The sequence below is a fragment of the Nuphar pumila genome, chromosome 6 (genome assembly GCF_984573655.1).
Source record: "Nuphar pumila chromosome 6, dmNupPumi1.hap1.1, whole genome shotgun sequence".
Classification (NCBI taxonomy): domain Eukaryota; kingdom Viridiplantae; phylum Streptophyta; class Magnoliopsida; order Nymphaeales; family Nymphaeaceae; genus Nuphar; species Nuphar pumila.
The window spans coordinates 112,183,146-112,202,575 of NC_143254.1; the positions used below are offsets into that span (position 1 = coordinate 112,183,146).

General features: G+C 38.4%; 1 protein-coding gene across 2 annotated transcripts in view; it reads right to left on the reverse strand.

Annotated features, from left to right (window-relative positions):
- Nucleotides 1–19,054, reverse strand: part of ARC3 (GTP binding protein) — a 181,378-nt gene extending 162,324 nt beyond the window's left edge. For both annotated transcript variants that reach the window (XM_090008728.1, XM_090008727.1), the window contains exons 1-2: nucleotides 18,569–19,054; nucleotides 17,497–17,552 (exon numbers count right to left, since the gene is read on the reverse strand). In XM_090008728.1, the coding sequence (XP_089864854.1) occupies nucleotides 17,497–17,552; nucleotides 18,569–18,936 (424 nt within the window). In that variant the 5' untranslated portion in view covers nucleotides 18,937–19,054. The remainder of the gene's footprint in view (nucleotides 1–17,496; nucleotides 17,553–18,568) is intronic.
- Between the last annotated feature and the right edge of the window lie 376 nt (nucleotides 19,055–19,430).

The following is a 19,430-nucleotide window of genomic DNA, read 5'->3' on the forward strand; positions in this document are numbered from 1 at the left end:
GTTGAGCTCTATGCACATATACCAATGGAGGATTATTAAATATGGAAGAGGATGAAGTTTGGTTCGGTAATGAGGGCACAGATTCCAAAGGAAAATGAGGTATAGGTAATGGAAAAGACTCAGCTGGATCAACCTGCAGCGGGGAACCGGAACTAGAGTAATATGGAGAGGATTCCAGGAATGATACATCCGCACTGACATACTCTCGGCGAGAAATAGGATCATAACATCGATAGCCCTTTTGATTTTTTGGATAACCGATAAATATGCATTTTGTAGCTTGAGCGGCTAATTTATCACGGTCAGGGCTAAGTTTGTGTACAAAACAAATACATCCAAATATTTTTGGTGAGAAAGAAAAAAGTGGAGCATTAGGTTTTAGGATATGTAATGGAATTTGATCACCTACAGAAGACGAAGGCATGCGGTTGATCAGATAGCAAGCAGTGGTAATCGCATCACCCCAGTATAACGCAGGAACATTGGATTGAATCATAATGGTCCTGGCAACATCAAGGAGGTGCCGATGTTTTCGCTCAGCCACCCCATTTTGTTGAGATGAATAGGCACAGGAAGTTTGGGGTTGGATGCCATGATCTTGGTAAAAATTGTAACAGACTTTTTGATTTAAACTCGAGAGCATTATCAATGCGAACAATCTTGAGAATAGATTCAAACTGAGTTTTTATTTCAAGAATTAGGGATTTGATAAGACTAGGAACTTCAGATCGTTCTTTTATTAAAAATACCCATGATAACTTAGAGAAATCATCAACAATAACAAGATAATAACGACACTGAGTCCTAGTAGGAATCTTACTAGGACCCCATACATCTGCATGAAGAAGTTCAAAAACTTTATTACTAGACTGACTCTGACTCGAAGGGAATGAACTTCGATGATGCTTGCCCAACTGACATGCTTCACACTGAAATGATGTGGTGGAAGGAATCTGAGGAAAGATTGAACGGAGCTTTGACAATGAAGGATGACCAAGACGACGATGCCACTGAACAGGACTGAATGAATGTTCCACAGCATCATGAACGGTACCCATTGGATGATGTAGGTAGTAAATTCCATTTTCTTCATAGCCTCCACCAATCTTCTTCCCCGTCAGCAAATCTTGAAAATGACAACCCATTGGATCAAATATTACTCTACAGTTTTGTTCTTTTATAAGGCAACTAACAGAGAGTAAACTTTGAGGAAATTTTGGAGCATGAAGAGCATTTTTTCAACTGTAATGAGGAGAATATAGAAATATTTCCCTGACCAACAACCGGGGAGGTGCTCCCATCGGCTAATGAGACTCCAAGCTGAGCCTTAATATCCTTTAGATCTGAAAAAACAAGTGAATTTCCACACAAATGTCTGGATGCACCAGAATCAATAATCCACTTACTGTGAGTCGGATGAAGAGGATTTCCAGTTGAATAGGCAACCCCAGCTACAGAAGAGGTGGAACTCAAAGGACGAAGAGCTATCAGCTCATCATATTCAGCACGACTGAGGGTGATACTACTGTCACTTGCAGAGATATTTTCATGTGCCTTTGTTGCCTCGAGAGTAGTAACATTTGCTTTAGGAGCATATGGCTTTGATGAAGAGGAGGTTGGACGGCCATGCTTATCCCAGCAACGATCTTCTAAATGTCCAGATTTTTCACTGTTGTCCCACATCAGTTTGGCTGTATTATAGTAGATCAATCCATCTGCAATATGGGGTTCGACACTATTCATGATCCATGACATAACTATGTCATTATCTTCATCCCAAGTAACATATTTTCCAAATTTCTCAGTGGGTTCGCCTTCCAACAGAATATGTTTGCGACGATGTCCAGATACCGACATCATAAAAGTTCTGGACCACATGGCATAGTTGGTTTCATTCAACCTTACGGAAGAGCCATACGAGAAGGGGTTGGCAAAAGCCTTTTGTCTATCTTCACCTTCAAGAATCTTAATATCCCCTTTCTCTATGATAGAAAGTTTGGGTTCGGGTTCCGATATGGAACTTTGAACGTATCCCCAAAGGCCTTTCCCCTTGATGTGGGCTTCCATATTGTCGGCCCAAACATGGTAGTTCGAACCACTAAGTTTAAACCCAAGGGAGAAGTGGGAGTCTTTTTCACCCATTAGAGAGGTAAGATGATAGAAAATAAAGCGTACCTTAAAAGTTTTTCAAACTTTTCTTGACAAAAGTTGCTTCTAAAATATTGCCCGAAGTAGATGATTTACTCCAAAACTTCACTTACTTGAGGGCACGATTTTCGAAGTACTTCACAAGTGGCGGGACGCACGATCCTCCTTCTTCAACGAAGCTCTGATACCATGTAAAAGTATCTCCAATAAGATACTAAGATCAAGACCTTAATATTCTTGATAATAAACCCGCCACCAATGCACAATAAGAACACTTTAGAACACTTGTGCACAAAAGCACAACTCACAAATAACTCACAAATGCGCAAAGGCATAAAAATAATGGAATCAATTTATTGAGCACTTGGGCTTTGACTCAAAGCCATGAAGGAATACAAAGGGGAGAGCCCCTATTTATAACCACACTAAAGGAGCCTTGGAGGGGCTCCACTCATAGACGTTGGAGCCCCTCCAACGGTCACAAATGTGACCGTTGGAGGGGCCCAACGTCTATTTGAGTGGGGCCCCCAAGGTACCTTTAGGTACAAAATAAAAGAAATAAAAATAAAAGAAAAAGAAAAACTAAAAATAAATTACAAACACATTCATAAAGTGAATGTGCGTAAAATAGAGGAAAAGACTAAACTACCCCTACGGCTAAACAAATAGAAATATATATATTTTATATATATAATAAGTAGATACATATACATATATATTAATATATGTATATGTATTACCATATATATATAAAATATATATTACATTACATGATTATGTACATAATTTAACACCCCCCCTCAAACTTAGGGCAAGATGACCGAGAGTTTGCTAAGAAGGAAGTTGAAACGCGGAGCACACAAGGCTTTAGTGAAGAAATCTGCCAACTGATACTCGGACGTGACATATGGAAGGTCAATGATTCCTTGGAGGTACGCCTCCCGAACATAGTGACAATCCATCTCGATATGTTTGGTCCGCTCATGAAAGGTGTGATTTTTAGCAATATAAATTGCACTTTTGTTGTCACAGCATAGCTTGGTGGGCCCTTCAATTGTGATTCCCATGTCTTTCAGCAACTGATGAATCCAAACAATTTCCATGGTAGTAGTCGTCATGGCACGATATTCAGCTTCAGTTGATGAAAGAGACACCTTTTGTTGCTTCTTGCATCTCCATGAGATCAATGAGTCTCCTAAGAATACACAAAAACCAGTGGTGGAGTGACGGTTATTTGGGTCACCTCCCCAATCAGAGTCAGTATAAGCAATTAATTTTAACTCAGAAGAGGAAGACAGAAAAACTCCCTTATTAATAGTGTGCTTTAGGTATCTCACGACACGTAAGATAGCACCCATGTGAACAGAAGTTGGTGCATGCTGAAACTGACTTGCCGTATGCACCGCATGTGAGATATCTGGTCTGGTGATACTTAGATACATCAACGATCCTACAAGCTGCCTGTAGGGAGTAGGATCGGAGAGAGGAACACTATCATCAATCTTCATTTTAGCTCCTACTATAGCAGGAGTTTCACAAATTTTATCGTCCGTAATACCAGACCGGTCAATAATTTCAGATGCCAGCTTAGTTTGAGACAAAAAATATCCTCTATGAGAGTATGCAACCTCAATACCCAAAAAATAAGTTAAGAAACCCAAGTCAGACATTTCAAACTTATCCTTTAAAATGGATTTTATGTTTTTAATCCCGTTAGAATCGCTCACAGTTATAAGCATGCCATCCACATATAGTAGCAGAATAACAATCCCTGCATTAGATTTTCTAACAAACAAAGCAGTATCAGTAAAGCAGGATGAAAAACCATTATCTAACATTACGAAGTTAAACCTATCATACCAAGCCTTGGGAGCTTGTTTTAAACCATAAAGTGTTTTCCGAAGGCGAAGCACTTTTCCTTTAGGAAATTCCATTCCAGGAGGAGCATCCATATATACTTCTTCGTTTAGATCTCCGTTTAAAAAAGCATTCTTAACATCCATCTGATAGATGTTCCATTTATTGATTGAGGCAACGGTTATAAGACATCGGACAGTGACCATCCGAGCTACCGGGGCAAAGGTCTCCTCATAATCAATCCCATATTTTTGACCATATCCTTTAGCAACTAAGTGGGCCTTATATCTCTCAAGGGACCCATCACTCTTAGTCTTGACTTTAAACACCCATCTACACCCTATTGCTTTCTTGTCTTTAGGGAGGTCTTGAAACTCCCATGTCTTTGCTTTCTTTAGAGCTTCAAGTTCATTATTCATAGCAACTATCCATTCCGGACAATTTCGTGCTTCCTCGAAGTTCCTAGGTTCTATGTAAGAGTGAATGGCGCTTAGACAGGCTCTATATTTAGGCGAAAAGGACTCGTATGAGATGAACCTAGAAGGAGGTCTTCTTAGTCTTTCGGTCCTACGAAGGCTTTCTTCACTTGAAGGTGTAGACTCATTATCATATCTTTCGAGGGCACTTCTGAAAGTATTCCTATCTCTATGAGAGTAGGTTATGGGATCTCTATGTGGTTCTTCACTGATATGTTGACGAAGTGTTGAGGACTCAGAATGGGTTTCATTATTACTTAAATTATTTTGATTTGATTCATCATCACTAGTATCATCATCATCAGTCAATAAATCAAACAGAAATGAATAGTCAATATTCTCGTTATTAGTTTCAAGTTTTTCGAAACCACTAATATTTTCCAAGAAGCTTACATTTCTGGAAACATAAAGTTTATCACTTTTAATATCATAACAGCGAAAGCCTTTTTGAGTTTCAGAATAACCAAGAAAGGCACACGGAATGGCCTTAGGAGAGAGTTTGTCATTTTTATCAGTAAGGACAAAACATTTGCATCCAAAAACCCTTAACCTGCTGTAATCAGGTTCCTTTTCGTATAATTTTTCAAATGGGGAAATCTTGTTCAAGTTTTTAGATGGAAGTCTATTTATGAGATAGACAGATGTAAGGGTTGCCTCAGCCCAAAGTTTTTTCGGAATATTTTGTGAAATGAGCAAAGTTCGTTTTGTTTCAATAATGTGCCTATGTTTTCGTTCCGCCAACCCATTTTGTTGGGGGGTTTTAGGACAAGACTTTTGATAAAGAATTCCATAATTTTCAAGATAACTTTTAAATTCATTGGAAAGATATTCTCCACCCGAATCGGTTCTAAGAATTTTTAAATTTTCATTGAATTGATTTAAAACCATCATATGAAATGTTTTAAAAATTGAGAAAACTTCATGTTTATGTTTAAGAAAATATATCCAACTAAACCTAGTGAAATCGTCCACAAAGATAACATAGTATGAGAAACCTCCTTTAGATATTATCGGAGCCGGACCCCATACATCGGAGTGAACAATTTCAAAAGGTCTTGTTGTAAACATGGATCTTTGAGGAAAAGGAAGACTTCTCATTTTTCCAAGAATACATTCATTACAAACAAAATTTTCATTACAAAGATGCTTAATAAAAGGCAAATAAGAGATTTTAACAATGTTGGGATGACCCAATCTCTTATGCCATACATGAATATCTTTGTTTTGAGCAACATTACAAAATTGATTCTTGGGAATTTTAAGAAAATCAACATAGTAGAGGTCTCCTCTCCTAGAGCCTTCCCCAATCAACTTCCCGAACTGGCGATCATGTATCCAACATTTATCAGAAGAAAACTTTATATCGCAACCATGGTCCGAGAGTTGAGAAACGGAAAGTAAGTTTAAGTTTAGTTTTGGTATAAGACGATTTTTTGGGATAAAGAAGTCTTGTTTTTCAAAATTGCCCATTCCTTTAATTTCAAGAGGTGTTCCATCCGCCGTTGAGACAAAAGATGGAAGAAAATTTTTAGAATAATCAGAAAGAAAACAAGGACTTGGAGTCATATGAAATGAAGCACCGGAATCAAGGAGCCAAGATGTCTTACCGAGAGAGGATGAGGATGACATAGCGGCTCCAGAAATGCCTCCTTTGAGAATAGGTTGAAGAGCATCCATAATTTGTTAAAGCGAAAGAGACTCATTTGATGACGAAGGTCGTTCCTCTGATTGGGATGCTAAAGCCGCGGCAAGAAATTTCTTCCATTTGGGACAAAGGGGTTTGATATGCCCCGGTTCTTTACAAAAATGACAAGTTAATTTGCTATAGTCTGTCTTGCCATATCGATCATTTCCTCCTTGCCCTTGATTCTTGAAATGGGGTGGTTTGTAGGTTTTCAAATTATTTCTGGGTCTTGACACGGCATTAACCACTTCATAATCACTCTGACAAGGTGTAGCAAGGATACTTGGGTTATTTCTACTAATCCCCATACGTGTTTCCTCACCACTTAGCTTGGTGATGACATCTTCAATAGAGGGAGATGTGAAAGCGGATAGGAGAGATGACCGAATTTGCTCAAATTCGGGTCTAAGACCATTTAGGAAGTTGAAGAATCGATCTTCCTCTAGTTGCTTGTGTCTTAATTCAATAGCTTCTCTGCTCCATTTTGGTTCGAGCATAGCAAGCTCGTCCCAAATAGATGATAGTTCGGCAAAATATTCCCGAATAGACAAATCATTTTGTTGAAGGGTCAAAGTCTTCTTTTGGAGATAATATTTGTGAGATAAGTCCCTTGAAGTATACATTTTTTCAAGGTACAATCAAGCTTCGGAGGCCCTTTTAAAATTAATGATGTGGGCATTGATCTTGGTTTCAACGGATGAAAAAATCCAAGATAAAATTTTGAAGTTCTTCATTTCCCACTCATCATGCTTTTTTGAATATTCTTCTAGGGCCTTTTGTCTATCTTCACCTTCAAGAATCTTAATATCCCCTTTCTCTATGATAGAAAGTTTGGGTTCGGGTTCCGATATGGAACCTTGAACGTATCCCCAAAGGCCTTTCCCCTTGATGTGGGCTTCCATATTGCCGGCCCAAACATGGTAGTTCGAACCACTAAGTTTAAACCCAAGGGAGAAGTGGGAGTCTTTTTCACCCATTAGAGAGGTAAGATGATAGAAAATAAAGCGTACCTTAAAAGTTTTTCAAACTTTTCTTGACAAAAGTTGCTTCTAAAATATTGCCCGAAGTTGATGATTTACTCCAAAACTTCACTTACTTGAGGGCACGATTTTCGAGGTACTTCACAAGTGGCGGGATGCACGATCCTCCTTCTTCAACGAGGCTCTGATACCATGTAAAAGTATCTCCAATAAGATACTAAGATCAAGACCTTAATATTCTTGATAATAAACCCGCCATGAATGCATAATAAGAACACTTTAGAACACTTGTGCACAAAAGCACAACTCACAAATAACTCACAAATGCGCAAAGGCATAAAAATAATGGAATCAATTTATTGAGCACTTGGGCTTTGACTCAAAGCCATGAAGGAATACAAAGGGGAGAGCCCCTATTTATAACCACACTAAAGGAGCCTTGGAGGGCCTCCACTCATAGACGTTGGAGCCCCTCCAACGGTCACAAATGTGACCGTTGGAGGGGCCCAACGTCTATTTGAGTGGGGCCCCCAAGGTACCTTTAGGTACAAAATAAAAGAAATAAAAATAAAAGAAAAAGAAAAACTAAAAATAAATTACAAACACATTCATAAAGTGAATGTGCATAAAATAGTGGAAAAGATTAAACTACCCCCACGGCTAAACAAATAGAAATATATATATTTTATATATATAATAAGTAGATACATATACATATATATTAATATATGTATATGTATTACCATATATATATAAAATATATATTACATTACATGATTATGTACATAATTTAACAGGTTGTTGAAATTTCTGGCAACATCAAACTCATTTTCATGAAAAGTAACATACCTCAAAACAATCAATTTACCAGTGATAAGATTAAAGCATCGATACCCTTTATATACATCATCATATCCAACAAATCTACATAGTTGCACCTTAGGTGAAAATTTATCACGTAAGGAATTATGCACATATACAAAACATCTACTCTCAAATAAACATAGAAGAGAGTAATCGGGTTGTTGTCCGTGGAGCATAAAATAAGGGAAAAAGTTGTTAAAACGTGAAGACCTCCACATTCACCTGTGCAGAAAAGAAGAAAACGAAAATTGAAGAAGAGGCTGCAAAACACGTCAAATGGTTCCAGCGTGTTTTCATTGTATTAGAGATTGAGTATATAACTAATACATAATTTTAGGGTACTAAACTACCCTCTAACAATATACATAATTACAACAGACTTTCATTATTTGGATCTGGATCCGATCCAGTACAGAAATCGGGTCTGATCATGCACAAACTCGACTTGGGTTCAAGACCCAGAAACGACTTCTTTTCAGCCTCTCTAAAGTTGTGCATGGTCCTGGACCATGAACAACTTGCTTTTTAGAAACCAGAATTTGTCCTTTGTCAGTCCTTTGGTGAATATATCTGCAACTTGCTCTTCAGTTCGCACAAACATAGGCTCAATCTCATTTTCTTCAACCTTTTTCCTGATGAAATGTTGATCTATCTCAATATGATTTGCTCGACTATGATAGATGGGGTTAAAGGACATATTGATGGCACTTTGATTATCACACAACAGAAGTGATCGAACAATCGGTTCTCCCATCTCTGTTAGGAGATGTCTTATCCACATAGCTTCAGTAGTGGCAGCAGCCATCGATCTGTATTCAGCCACTGTACTCGACCTAGCAACTGTCTTTTGCTTTCTACTACTCCAAGAGACCATGTTCGATCCAATGAAACTACAATAACAAGATACTGACTGTCGTTCATCTGGGTCATCCGCCCAATCAGCATCAGCATAGATAATGATTTCATGGCCACCTTTATTTAATTCACTTTTCCAGTATACCAGCCCATCACCAACTATACCCTTTAGATAACGAAGTATTCGCTTAACTGCCTCCATGTGCGATGTATGAGGTTCATGCATAAACTGAGATACTTGATTTACCGAATAGACTATGTCGGGTCTAGTAAAAGTCAGATATTGTAACATGCCCACGATGCTACGATATCTAGTGGGATCTTCATATAAATCCCCTTCTTTAGAACTCAATTTTTGATGGACGATGCTTGGAGTTGCCAATGGCTTACAATCTTTCATGCATGCCCTACTAAGAATATCCATCGTGTATTTGTGTTGAGTAAGAGTAAGTGTATCACAGGTTTTATCAACTTCCACCCCAAGAAAATATCGCAGATCACCGAGATCTTTCATTTTGAATCTCTGATTTAATAGCTTCTTTACTTCCTTAATATGGCTTCTGTAGTTCCCTGTGATAATAATATCATCGACGTATATTAACAGAAGAGTGGTTGCATCTCGTTCATTGTAGATGAATAATGAGTGATCTATAAGAGACTAAGAGAAATCGTGCTTCTGTATTTCCAACGAAAAACTCTCGAACCAGGACCGAGAAGCTTGTTTTAATCCATAGAGAGCTCTTTTTAACTTGCATACATAGTGATTGGCATCTTGTTCTCCATACTCGGTGGGTTGTTCCATATAGACTTTCTCTTTTAGGTCTCCATGTAAAAATGCATTTTTTACATCTAACTGGCTCAACGTCCATCTATGTTCAATGGCTAGACCCAACACAATACAAATGGTTCTCATCTTAACAACTGGACTGAAAGTTTCATCAAAATCTTGTTCTTGTTCTTGTGTGAATCCTTTGGCTACAAGTCTAGCTTTATACCTTTCAATGCTCCCATCTGGTTTATATTTTATCTTGTACACCCATTTTGACCCAACTACATTTCTATCCAATGGTCTAGGCACAACTTCCCATGTAACACATTCATGTAAAGCTTCCATTTCTTCATTTATTGCTTTGATCCATCTTCTAGAATTTGCAGCTTGATAAAATGTGAGAGGCTCATCCTCTTTATTTATGGATGTTAGGAACAGTTGAAAATCCAATGAAAAATTTTTATAACTTACCCACCTGTCAAGTGGGTGTCGGGTCCGGGTGGATCTTCTGATGTCCAACATCTGTGGAGCGGAAGTAGAAGTACCAAAATCGCTATCACAAGAAATGGATGAGGGCTCTTGCTTTTTCTCTTGTCGGGTGTATACAACACCCTTATACCTTACTGGCTCCAAGTTTTGTGTGGTAACCTCTTCTGGTTGGGATACATTTGATGACTCGTGACATATCTCCTTCTGGCTACAATGTGTAGGACAATCTTCTCTAGCATTGGAGAAGAGTTCTGAATTTAAGCATGGATCGGACACCTCAACACTGGGACTTGAACTAGCAATATGAAAACTTGGATTAACGGGCTAATCGTCAAAGTTCATCTCATCAAAAACGACATTCCTCGATATTTTGACGTGTTTGCTCAATGGATCATAACACCCATACCCCTTATAGTCTTAAGCATATCCCACAAACCTGCACTTCAATGCTCTGTCCTGAAACTTATTTCTCAATGAATTGTCAACGTGAACATAGCAAACACATCCAAACACACGTAATTCATGATAGTCAGGGTGTATCCCAAATAGAGAGAAAATTTGTGACTTATTTTCTAAAATGGTCATGGGCAATCAATTTATCACATGGACTGTGGAGTAGAAAGCTTCTGTCCATAGAGTGATAGGTAAATTAGTGTCGTGCATCATGCTCATTGCACTCTCAACAATATGTCGATGCTTTCTCTCCGTAATTCCATTTTGCTGAGGTGTATGTGGGCAAGGCACTCTTCTCTTTATCCCATTATGTTGAAAGAAACTAACAAAATCACTGGAAGAGAATTCACCTTCTCCATCACATTGGAAATTGAGAATGTTGATAGAGAAATGATTTTTGACAAAGGAATGAAAATTTTGAAACAATCCAAAAACTTCTGATTTGTGTTTCATAAAGAATATCTAAGTATAATGTGAATAACTATCAATGAAAATGAGGTAATATTTGCTACTAGAAATAGAAGCAATTGGGCAGGACCCCAGACATCAGAACATATGATCTCAAAAGGCCTTGAAGCTCTCTTATTAATTGAATTGAAAGACAAAACATGACTCTTACATAAATGACAACTACGACACTTTATATCACTGGCTTCTGAACCCAGACTGGACTTAGGAATGAAATTATTTAAGACAAGTTTTTCAATAAAATGACGACCACAATGACCCAAACGACTATACCAAAGAGTTGGCTTATTACATTCAGAAATGGCAAACACATATTTAGAAGGAACAAAAGATGAATGTTGACGAGGCTTCAAGGGTGAATCAGCAGAATGAACAGAAAAGGAGGGATCTTCTTGGAAGATGTACATGTTGCCTTGTCTCTTTCCCTCAGCGAATGTCTCCCTCGTGCGAAGATCCTTGACATAAGCAGAAGAGGGAGTAAATTCAACTGAGACATTAACATCATCAACAAGTTTTGAGACAGAAACAATGTTCTTCTGGATATTAGGTGCATGAATAACATTTGAAAGATTAAGAGGAGACTTGGGCATGGGTATAATGGGATTTCCAACATGTGAGATGGAGTGATGAGAACCATCTCATGTGACTATGTTATTCTTACCAACATAAGGAGTAAGATTCAAGAGTTTACCCGCATCACCTGAGACATGTGTCGTTGCTCCGGAATCGACGTACCAAATGCCTTTATCATTTTGTTTCATATTTAAGCTTGCTAAGGCTGCCAATAGCAACTGTTTTACTTCTTCGTCCTTCTTATCCTCTGTTTGTGGAATTTTTCCCTTATTTTAAGGGTTGAACCAACAATTTGCCTTAATATGCCATTTCTTATTGCATAGGAAGCATGTAGGAATAGGCCTCTGTCCCCCTGTATATTGGGCGTTGGAAGTATACCACGACCACCAAAGACATTTCTCCCTTGTCCTCCCTTTCCTCGAAAAGAATTTCCTCCTCTGCCTCTACCATAAGTCAGTCTTGTGGCCAGCACATCTTGAGTTCCTGAATGAACATGGGTGTCCTCAGAAAACCCTTTCAGGGTCATTTCATACTGTAGTAGCTTTGCATGAAGATCTTCAAATTTTGGAAGCTCTTGGAGACACAACAAAGATGTCACCAGAACATGATAGTCTGGCCCCAATCCACTCAAGGTCTGTTGCACTTTGTCTTTATCACTGACGACACATCCCACAATAGCCAGTTGATTTGTAATGCCTTTCATTTTATTCAGGTACTCCATAATAGACATTGAATCTTTCTTCATCATTTAAAATTCTCGCTTGAGAAACACAATTCTTGCTTCAGAGATCTGCAAATATGTCTGAACTAACTTGTCCCACAGCTCTTTGGCTGAACAATCATCAAAAATGGCAACAAGAACTTCCTGTGAGAGTGTTGAGGTGATGTATGCCACTAATGTTTGATCTCTTTTCATCCAAGCAACATAATCTGGATTTTTTAGAAGAACAATGGATTGTATCCCTTTATCGTCTGTATTTTCCTGCGAGGTGAATTCTGGAGGGGTTGAGACTGATCCATCCAGATGACCAAAGAGATCCTGGCTCCTTATAAAAGGAACAATCTGCCTTTTCCAAGTCAAGAAGTTGGAATTATTCAGCTTTTCAGAGACCAATTGGCTAAGAAAGTTAGAGGAAAGGCCTGACTGTGGGAAGGGTGAGTCCATTTGTAAAGATAGTAGAAAGAAGAGAAAGAAAAAGGAAAAGTCTGAATCGAACAGAAATTCAGTCACTCGAATATCCTGCCCTTTTTTTATATATATTTAGGCAGATGTATTATATTCGAGTATGATCAAAAAAGTATCTGATTAAACAGTTTTCAAAACAAGACCTGAATATCAAAAAAAGAATCAGTGTCAATGTGAAAACGTGAAACAGGATCTTGCAAACTGAGGCAGCACAATATTGATCTCAGAGTGTATAGTATTCAGACTTAAACAGCTCAATAATGAATATCAACGCAGAAGTGGTTCCAGATCTGATAAATTATGAACCAAGGGTATTAATAATTCGAAAACAAGAAATACCACGAGCATTAATCTTAACGACTGAATATGCAGATCGAGGTATCCAAAAACGAGAATCGCCTCTGGGATCAGTTAACTGATTATGACAGAATCAGATCTGAAGAAGATAAGGACACGTTGACGTCAAAACGAGAAGAGAAGAAGATAAACAGAAAGGGGAGACGTTAGGGTTGTTACCCGAACCGAAACAGAAAAGAAAAAGAAGAGGATGCACGCTGAAAGGGTTCTTACTGAATCCAAGATGAAAAAAAATGAGGGAGGAGACGTACCCAGAAATCGGGTTCTTACCAGAACCGAAATAGAATAGAAAGAGAAGGGGAAGAAGATGCACGCAAAAATCGGGTTGGATAGAGATATTTTTCCTGACTTGAAGAACTCAGATTATCTCCTTGGACATTCCTTCTGGAAAGCAATTTCAGGCCCAGCTTTCAACACTGCTCTGATACCATGTTAAAACGTGAAGACCTCCACATTCACCTGTGCAGGAAAGAAGAAAACGAAAATTAAAGAAGAGGCTGCAAAACACGTCAAATGGTTTCAGCGTGTTTTCATTGTATTAGAGATTGAGTATATAACTAATACATAATTTTAGGGTACTAAACTATCCGACCTCTAACAATATACATAATTACAACAGACTCATCATTTGGATCTGGATCTGATCCAGTACAGAAATCGGGTATGATCATGCACAGACCCGACTTAGGTTCAAGACCCAAAAACGACTTCTTTTCAAAAGCATCCAAGGGGAGTAAGAGGCAAGCGGTTAATCAAAAAGGCAGTTGTGTGGAAGGCCTCAGTCCATAGGCTTAGCTGAATCTTGGATTCTTCCATAAGTGTGAGTGTTGTTTCGGAAATGTGTTGGTGCTTTCGCTAAACTACCCCATTTTGCTGAGAAGTTCATGGACAATATAACTTATGTTTGATTCCATGATCATCTAGGTAATTGGAAAAGGCCAAGGACACATATTCAGCACCACCATCACTACGAAAACACAATATTTTATGGAAAAACTGATTTTCGGCAAGAGTTTTGAACTTTTGAAAAACGGATAATACTTGGTCTTTGGTTTTCAAAAAATAGATCCAAGTATAACGAGAAAGGTCATCAACAAATACTACATAGAGACAAGATTTAGATAAGGACATCATGGGTGGAGCACCCCAAACATCAAAATGTATTAACTCAAGAAGAAATGAAGCTCTTTTATTAGAAACACCAAAAGGGAGCTCATGGCTCTTCCAGACTTGACACTAAACACATGGCATGGAACAAACCATGGACTTATTCCGATGTCACATAGGAGTGGGTGCGGGTACGGGTGTGGTTGCGGCGATGTGGCACTTTAAAAAAAACTTGGGTGCAGGAGGGTATGTATATATAATGTTTTTAGTATTTTAATATATGCATATATAAAACTTATGCATAAAGCAAGCTCCCAATAAAAAAATCTGTTTTTCACCAGAAACAATAAAAAATTTAGAAGTATTGCTTAATCATATTTTAATCGGGTATTGCTTAATCAGATTTGGATTTATATACATTAAATACAAAAGTCCATTCTAATGCAATTTTCACTCTTTTTATTAATGCATTTAATACAAAAGTTTGACCTACTAGGTTCTCCCCATTTAATACAAAAGTACATTTAATACAGAATCCAAGCTACTCAGTTCTCCTCATTTAATAAAGAAATTTATTTCAATGCAGTTTTCACTTTTTCTATTAATGCATTTATGACAAAGCTTTATAAAATGTATAAAAGAATGTAATGGCTCAACTTTTTATGACAAAGCTTTTTAAAAATAGTAAAAGAATGTACGTGGCTCAAAACATTTAATGCATAACATTTCAAACATTAAAGCTTTATATATGGGACAAAACTTTAAATTTCTTTTTTTAATGTATCTATCACACCTAGGGTCACATTGAATCGTGACAAGTAATATGCACTTGCCTTGAGGAGATGATGACACAAACAAAGAAGGGTTATGATAACTCTGCTCAAAACTAAGAGATCTGACAACAATGTTGAATTTTTCAAATCACACAGGTTCCACACTCTGCCTTGAGGATCTGAATAAGGGAGGTAACTCCATATAAACATCCTCCTCTAAGTCTCCATTTAATAATGCACTCTTCACATCTAATTTTCATAGCTCTCATTGCCTAACCGCAATAATTGCAAGTAAAAGCCTTATGGTTGTCATATGGGCTACAAACGTAAATGTCTCAGCAAAGTCAATCTCAAAGAGTCTGCTATAGCCCTTTGTCACTTTGTCACCAATATTGCCTTGTGTCGCTCAATCTACTCCTTAGGAGCAACTTTTTCATAAGAACTGGGCTCAACATAGGAATGGATTAAAGGTAAAAATGCATGATGTTTGGGAGAAAAAGACATACAAAATAAAACAATGAGGAATAGGAACTCTAGAGCTCTTATGTACCTACAAAGGAGAGGATAAAGACAAAGGAGATAGCAAAGAGGAGGGCCCCACAATTGTATGTTCAAGCTTAGCAGGAGAAGAGGATCAGAATTGGCCTCTAGGTTCTCTTCCTCCACTTCAAATTGGTTCAAAAATAGAATCTCAATGACATCCTTATTTCTTCGAGAATAGGTTTGTCCAAACCTATTCTCTTTGATATTTACTTGCTCCCCTTAAACCTCAACATTCTTGTCACTTCCACTCGATAACGGTACAAAAAATGAGTAATCAATCTTATCTCCTTCCTCACTCTTAGACTGCGCAAAATAGAATGTGTCTTCATGAAAAACAACATTCCTAGAGATCCAAACTTGCCTTTCAATTTGATCATAACATTTGTATCTTTTTTGCCCATTAATAAAACCCAAGAAACAACATTTCACAGCTCTAGGAGAAAGTTTATCTTTATATCTATTAGGCAAAAACATAAAACATGTACATCCAAATACTTTCATCATTTTTTAATTTGGTGTAGCACCATACAATTTCTCGAAAGGAGTTATACCCTTGAGAACATTGGATGGCATAGAAATTTCATTTGCCCAATAATCTCTAGGAACAAATCCTTCAAAGAGTTGGGCTCTAGTGGTCTCCAAAATATGTTTATTCTCCCTTTCTATAACCCCATTTTGCTCTAGAGTGTAAGGATGAGATTTCTAATGTTTTACTCCTTTTTTCTACAAGAAACTTTCAAACATGTGACTAACATATTCACCCCTAGAGTGAGAACGAAGAATCTTGATTTTGGTAGCAAATTGAGTTTCAACCATAGCATAGAATCTCTTAAAGATATCAAAAAACTCACTTCAATTTTTCATAACGAATAACCAACTACATCTTCTATAATCAACAATAAAAGTAACAAAATAGACAGAGCCAAACTTTGACAAAATTAGAAATGGGCCCCACACATCCGAATGTACAAGATTAGGACTATCATACTCCCTATCTCTAGACCCGAATGGCAAGACATGACTCTTTGTCAATCTATAACTCTCACAACTTTGAACATGACTTGACACAACTATCTTAACCTTATCAAGACAATCCAAAGATACTAAATGTCGTAATCTTGAACTCAATATGCCCCAATCTCTTATGCCACAGAACAAATGCATTCATGACTGCTACTGCTAGGCTAGTTTCTGCCTCTCTCTAGTCGTATGTGTTCAACCAGTATAAGTAGTACAAATCCCCTTGCCTATGGACAATCCCCTTTTATTGTATTCTTTCCCTCATTTGCAATGTAATGATGTTTTGGCTAAAGGCTTTCTTCTTCTCACTCTCTCTTCTTCCTGAGTTTCTTCTTCTCTTGGTTGCTGCTAAACAGTTTCCTATATCGTTCATCAATGTTTGATTGTAAGTCTCTAAGGGGGCATTTGTTTCATGCCCCTTCTTATGAAAGAGACTCTCTTTCATAGGAAATAGGGGTTACAAACATGTCTATGAGAAATATATGGTGAGACGCACATAATAAATGTGAAAAAGCAGCTTTCCTGTCAAAATGGATTCATACCTCTCTCCCTAGGTAAGCACTTTCCCTTAAAAGTGGCCCTTTCAAAGAAAAGAGGCTTCCCTTGAGTGGGACTGTAACAAAAGCCCCCTAAGTTAGAATATTTGATCAATAATCCATGTGATGAGATAGTACCAACTGTATGCTACATTACTTGTTTTACAGATAAACAAACAATACAATTTACCATGTTATAAAACAAGTACATAACAGATAACCCAATAAAATTTTATTATGTGAAAACCAAATATAGTGCAAGAAGCAACGCAATGAAGCATTACCAACCAGTTACAGCAATACATAGAGGTAGGCTAACTCCTTTAGCTGATGCTATAAGTGGGTGAAAAGGAATTACCTTTTCCAATGTTTTTCTGATGTAATTCCACCTTCTCTGTCTCCATATGGATAGTCCTGTAAAGACTTTCGCATGTGAGCCTCACACCTTGAGAAAATTACACGGGAAAAAGGAACAAAGAAGTTCCAAAGCTATTTTCATATTCTGCACATGGTAATATCACAGGAGTTGCCAAGTGATGCTTTCTATTGCTTAGCATGTAAAAGATTTTCTATGGCAATAAATCCATGCAAGCCCTCAAGTAAGTATTTATATAATAAAAACCAACACATACAGGGTGGAATTTAGAGAGAGAAATTTGTTCTAGGAAAACAATCCTATTAAACACCCTCTGCTAAGGTTTTGTATAAGCAATAAGCAGCTAACAAGGAGCAGAAGTATGCACCAGATTCAGTTCTGAAGAATTATTAAAGGTAAGTCTTTGTATCGTGAGAAAGCAGGTGCACAAGCAAATGCAGAGAGTGTCTAATAAAAGCCAAGACCTGGGAAGCAGGAAAGTTTAGATAGCATACAGGTATGAACAGGAAGAGAATAGGAAGAAAATATGAAGCATCAGTCAAAGTGAGACAGAAACGTGTAGGGATCAAAGCATCAAGAAGCAACATGACAACCGATTCCTAGCATCTGGAGGAATGATTCCCAAGCATGCTTCCGTCATGCTCCGGAAGCACCATGCTCCAGAAGAGCCTTCCCAAACCGATTGGGTTTTATTCATGTGCAAACCCTGCTAGCTTCGTTCACTAATTTAAGCACACTGTACAAGAATCACATAGAACTAAAGCAATAATCGAATTAGTCAATCTACATAGAGCCCGGCGAACATAATGTCAGTGTTAATTTCCAAGGGAACAATCGAAACAGTTTTGAGTCAATCGAAGATAATCTTGGTGTCAACGGCCAATCAATACAATGCGAGATGCACACAAGAGCAGGATGAGAAGTTGAAATCAACAACAAATTGAAAATTACGTGAAGTGAATCTCTAGATAATTCCATAGGAAGGTTTCACTTACAAGCCAATCTAAGATGAACAAGGCACTAGTAAACCAGGAAAAGGGAGAAAATCACGCACCAGAATCTCACCCAAGATGAGCTGAAGAATGGAGACTCCAAACAGAAATCAAGGAGAGCGTCGCTTCTGCTTCCGATACCGACCACTTCGACGGCAATGGGATCTCCGTCCTTCCCTAATCCCTCGACGACCGCCACGGATTGTTCGCTAGCCAAGATTCTGCTCTTCCTTGAGCGGCACCGTGATTCAGTCGGAATGGAAAAGAAAATATGGTGGAGGCTGGGGTTTTTCCAGCGAATTCTTCTCCGGAGGAGCAAGTCTCCTCCGCGGGAGGCCGAGGCAAGGGTGAGTTTGGAGGAAGGAGGGCTGAGAAAGGAGGCGATGGAGAGGCGCGGGGGGCCATTCGAGAGGAGGAGGTGGAGCTGCATCGGGTCCGGCCGGTTAGGGCAGAGGTGCGGCCATCTACGGTGGCTCCAGAGACGTCGCTCGCCAGAAAGGTGACGACAACGAAGTGAGGGAGAGGAGGCCCCTTTCGTTATCTGCGGGATTTCTGAAAAATGGGCTAAGGTGGTTCCGGTTTTCTCGTACTAGGACCGTGTGCGCCGGCTCGAGAATGATCGGACTTGGGATCATTCAAATAGATCCGATTGTGATGTACCGACTACCGAGCTACCTATGGTGTGGGTTGGGCCGTTTAATGTTTCGGGTTTGATCCAATTTAGACCCGATTGGGATGATATAGACTGGTGTAACCTGCTCCGAATTGGTCTTGTCCGACTCTTTTCCGGGTCTAAAAACTAAGCCTGAACCTATCCCGATTTAATTCGTTATTCAGGTCTGGGTTCAGGTTTCAGTATGGCTAAATTGAAGACCCATGTGGGTTAAGGGGTTCGGGTCCAAACTGTTGGGTCTTAAGTAGCTC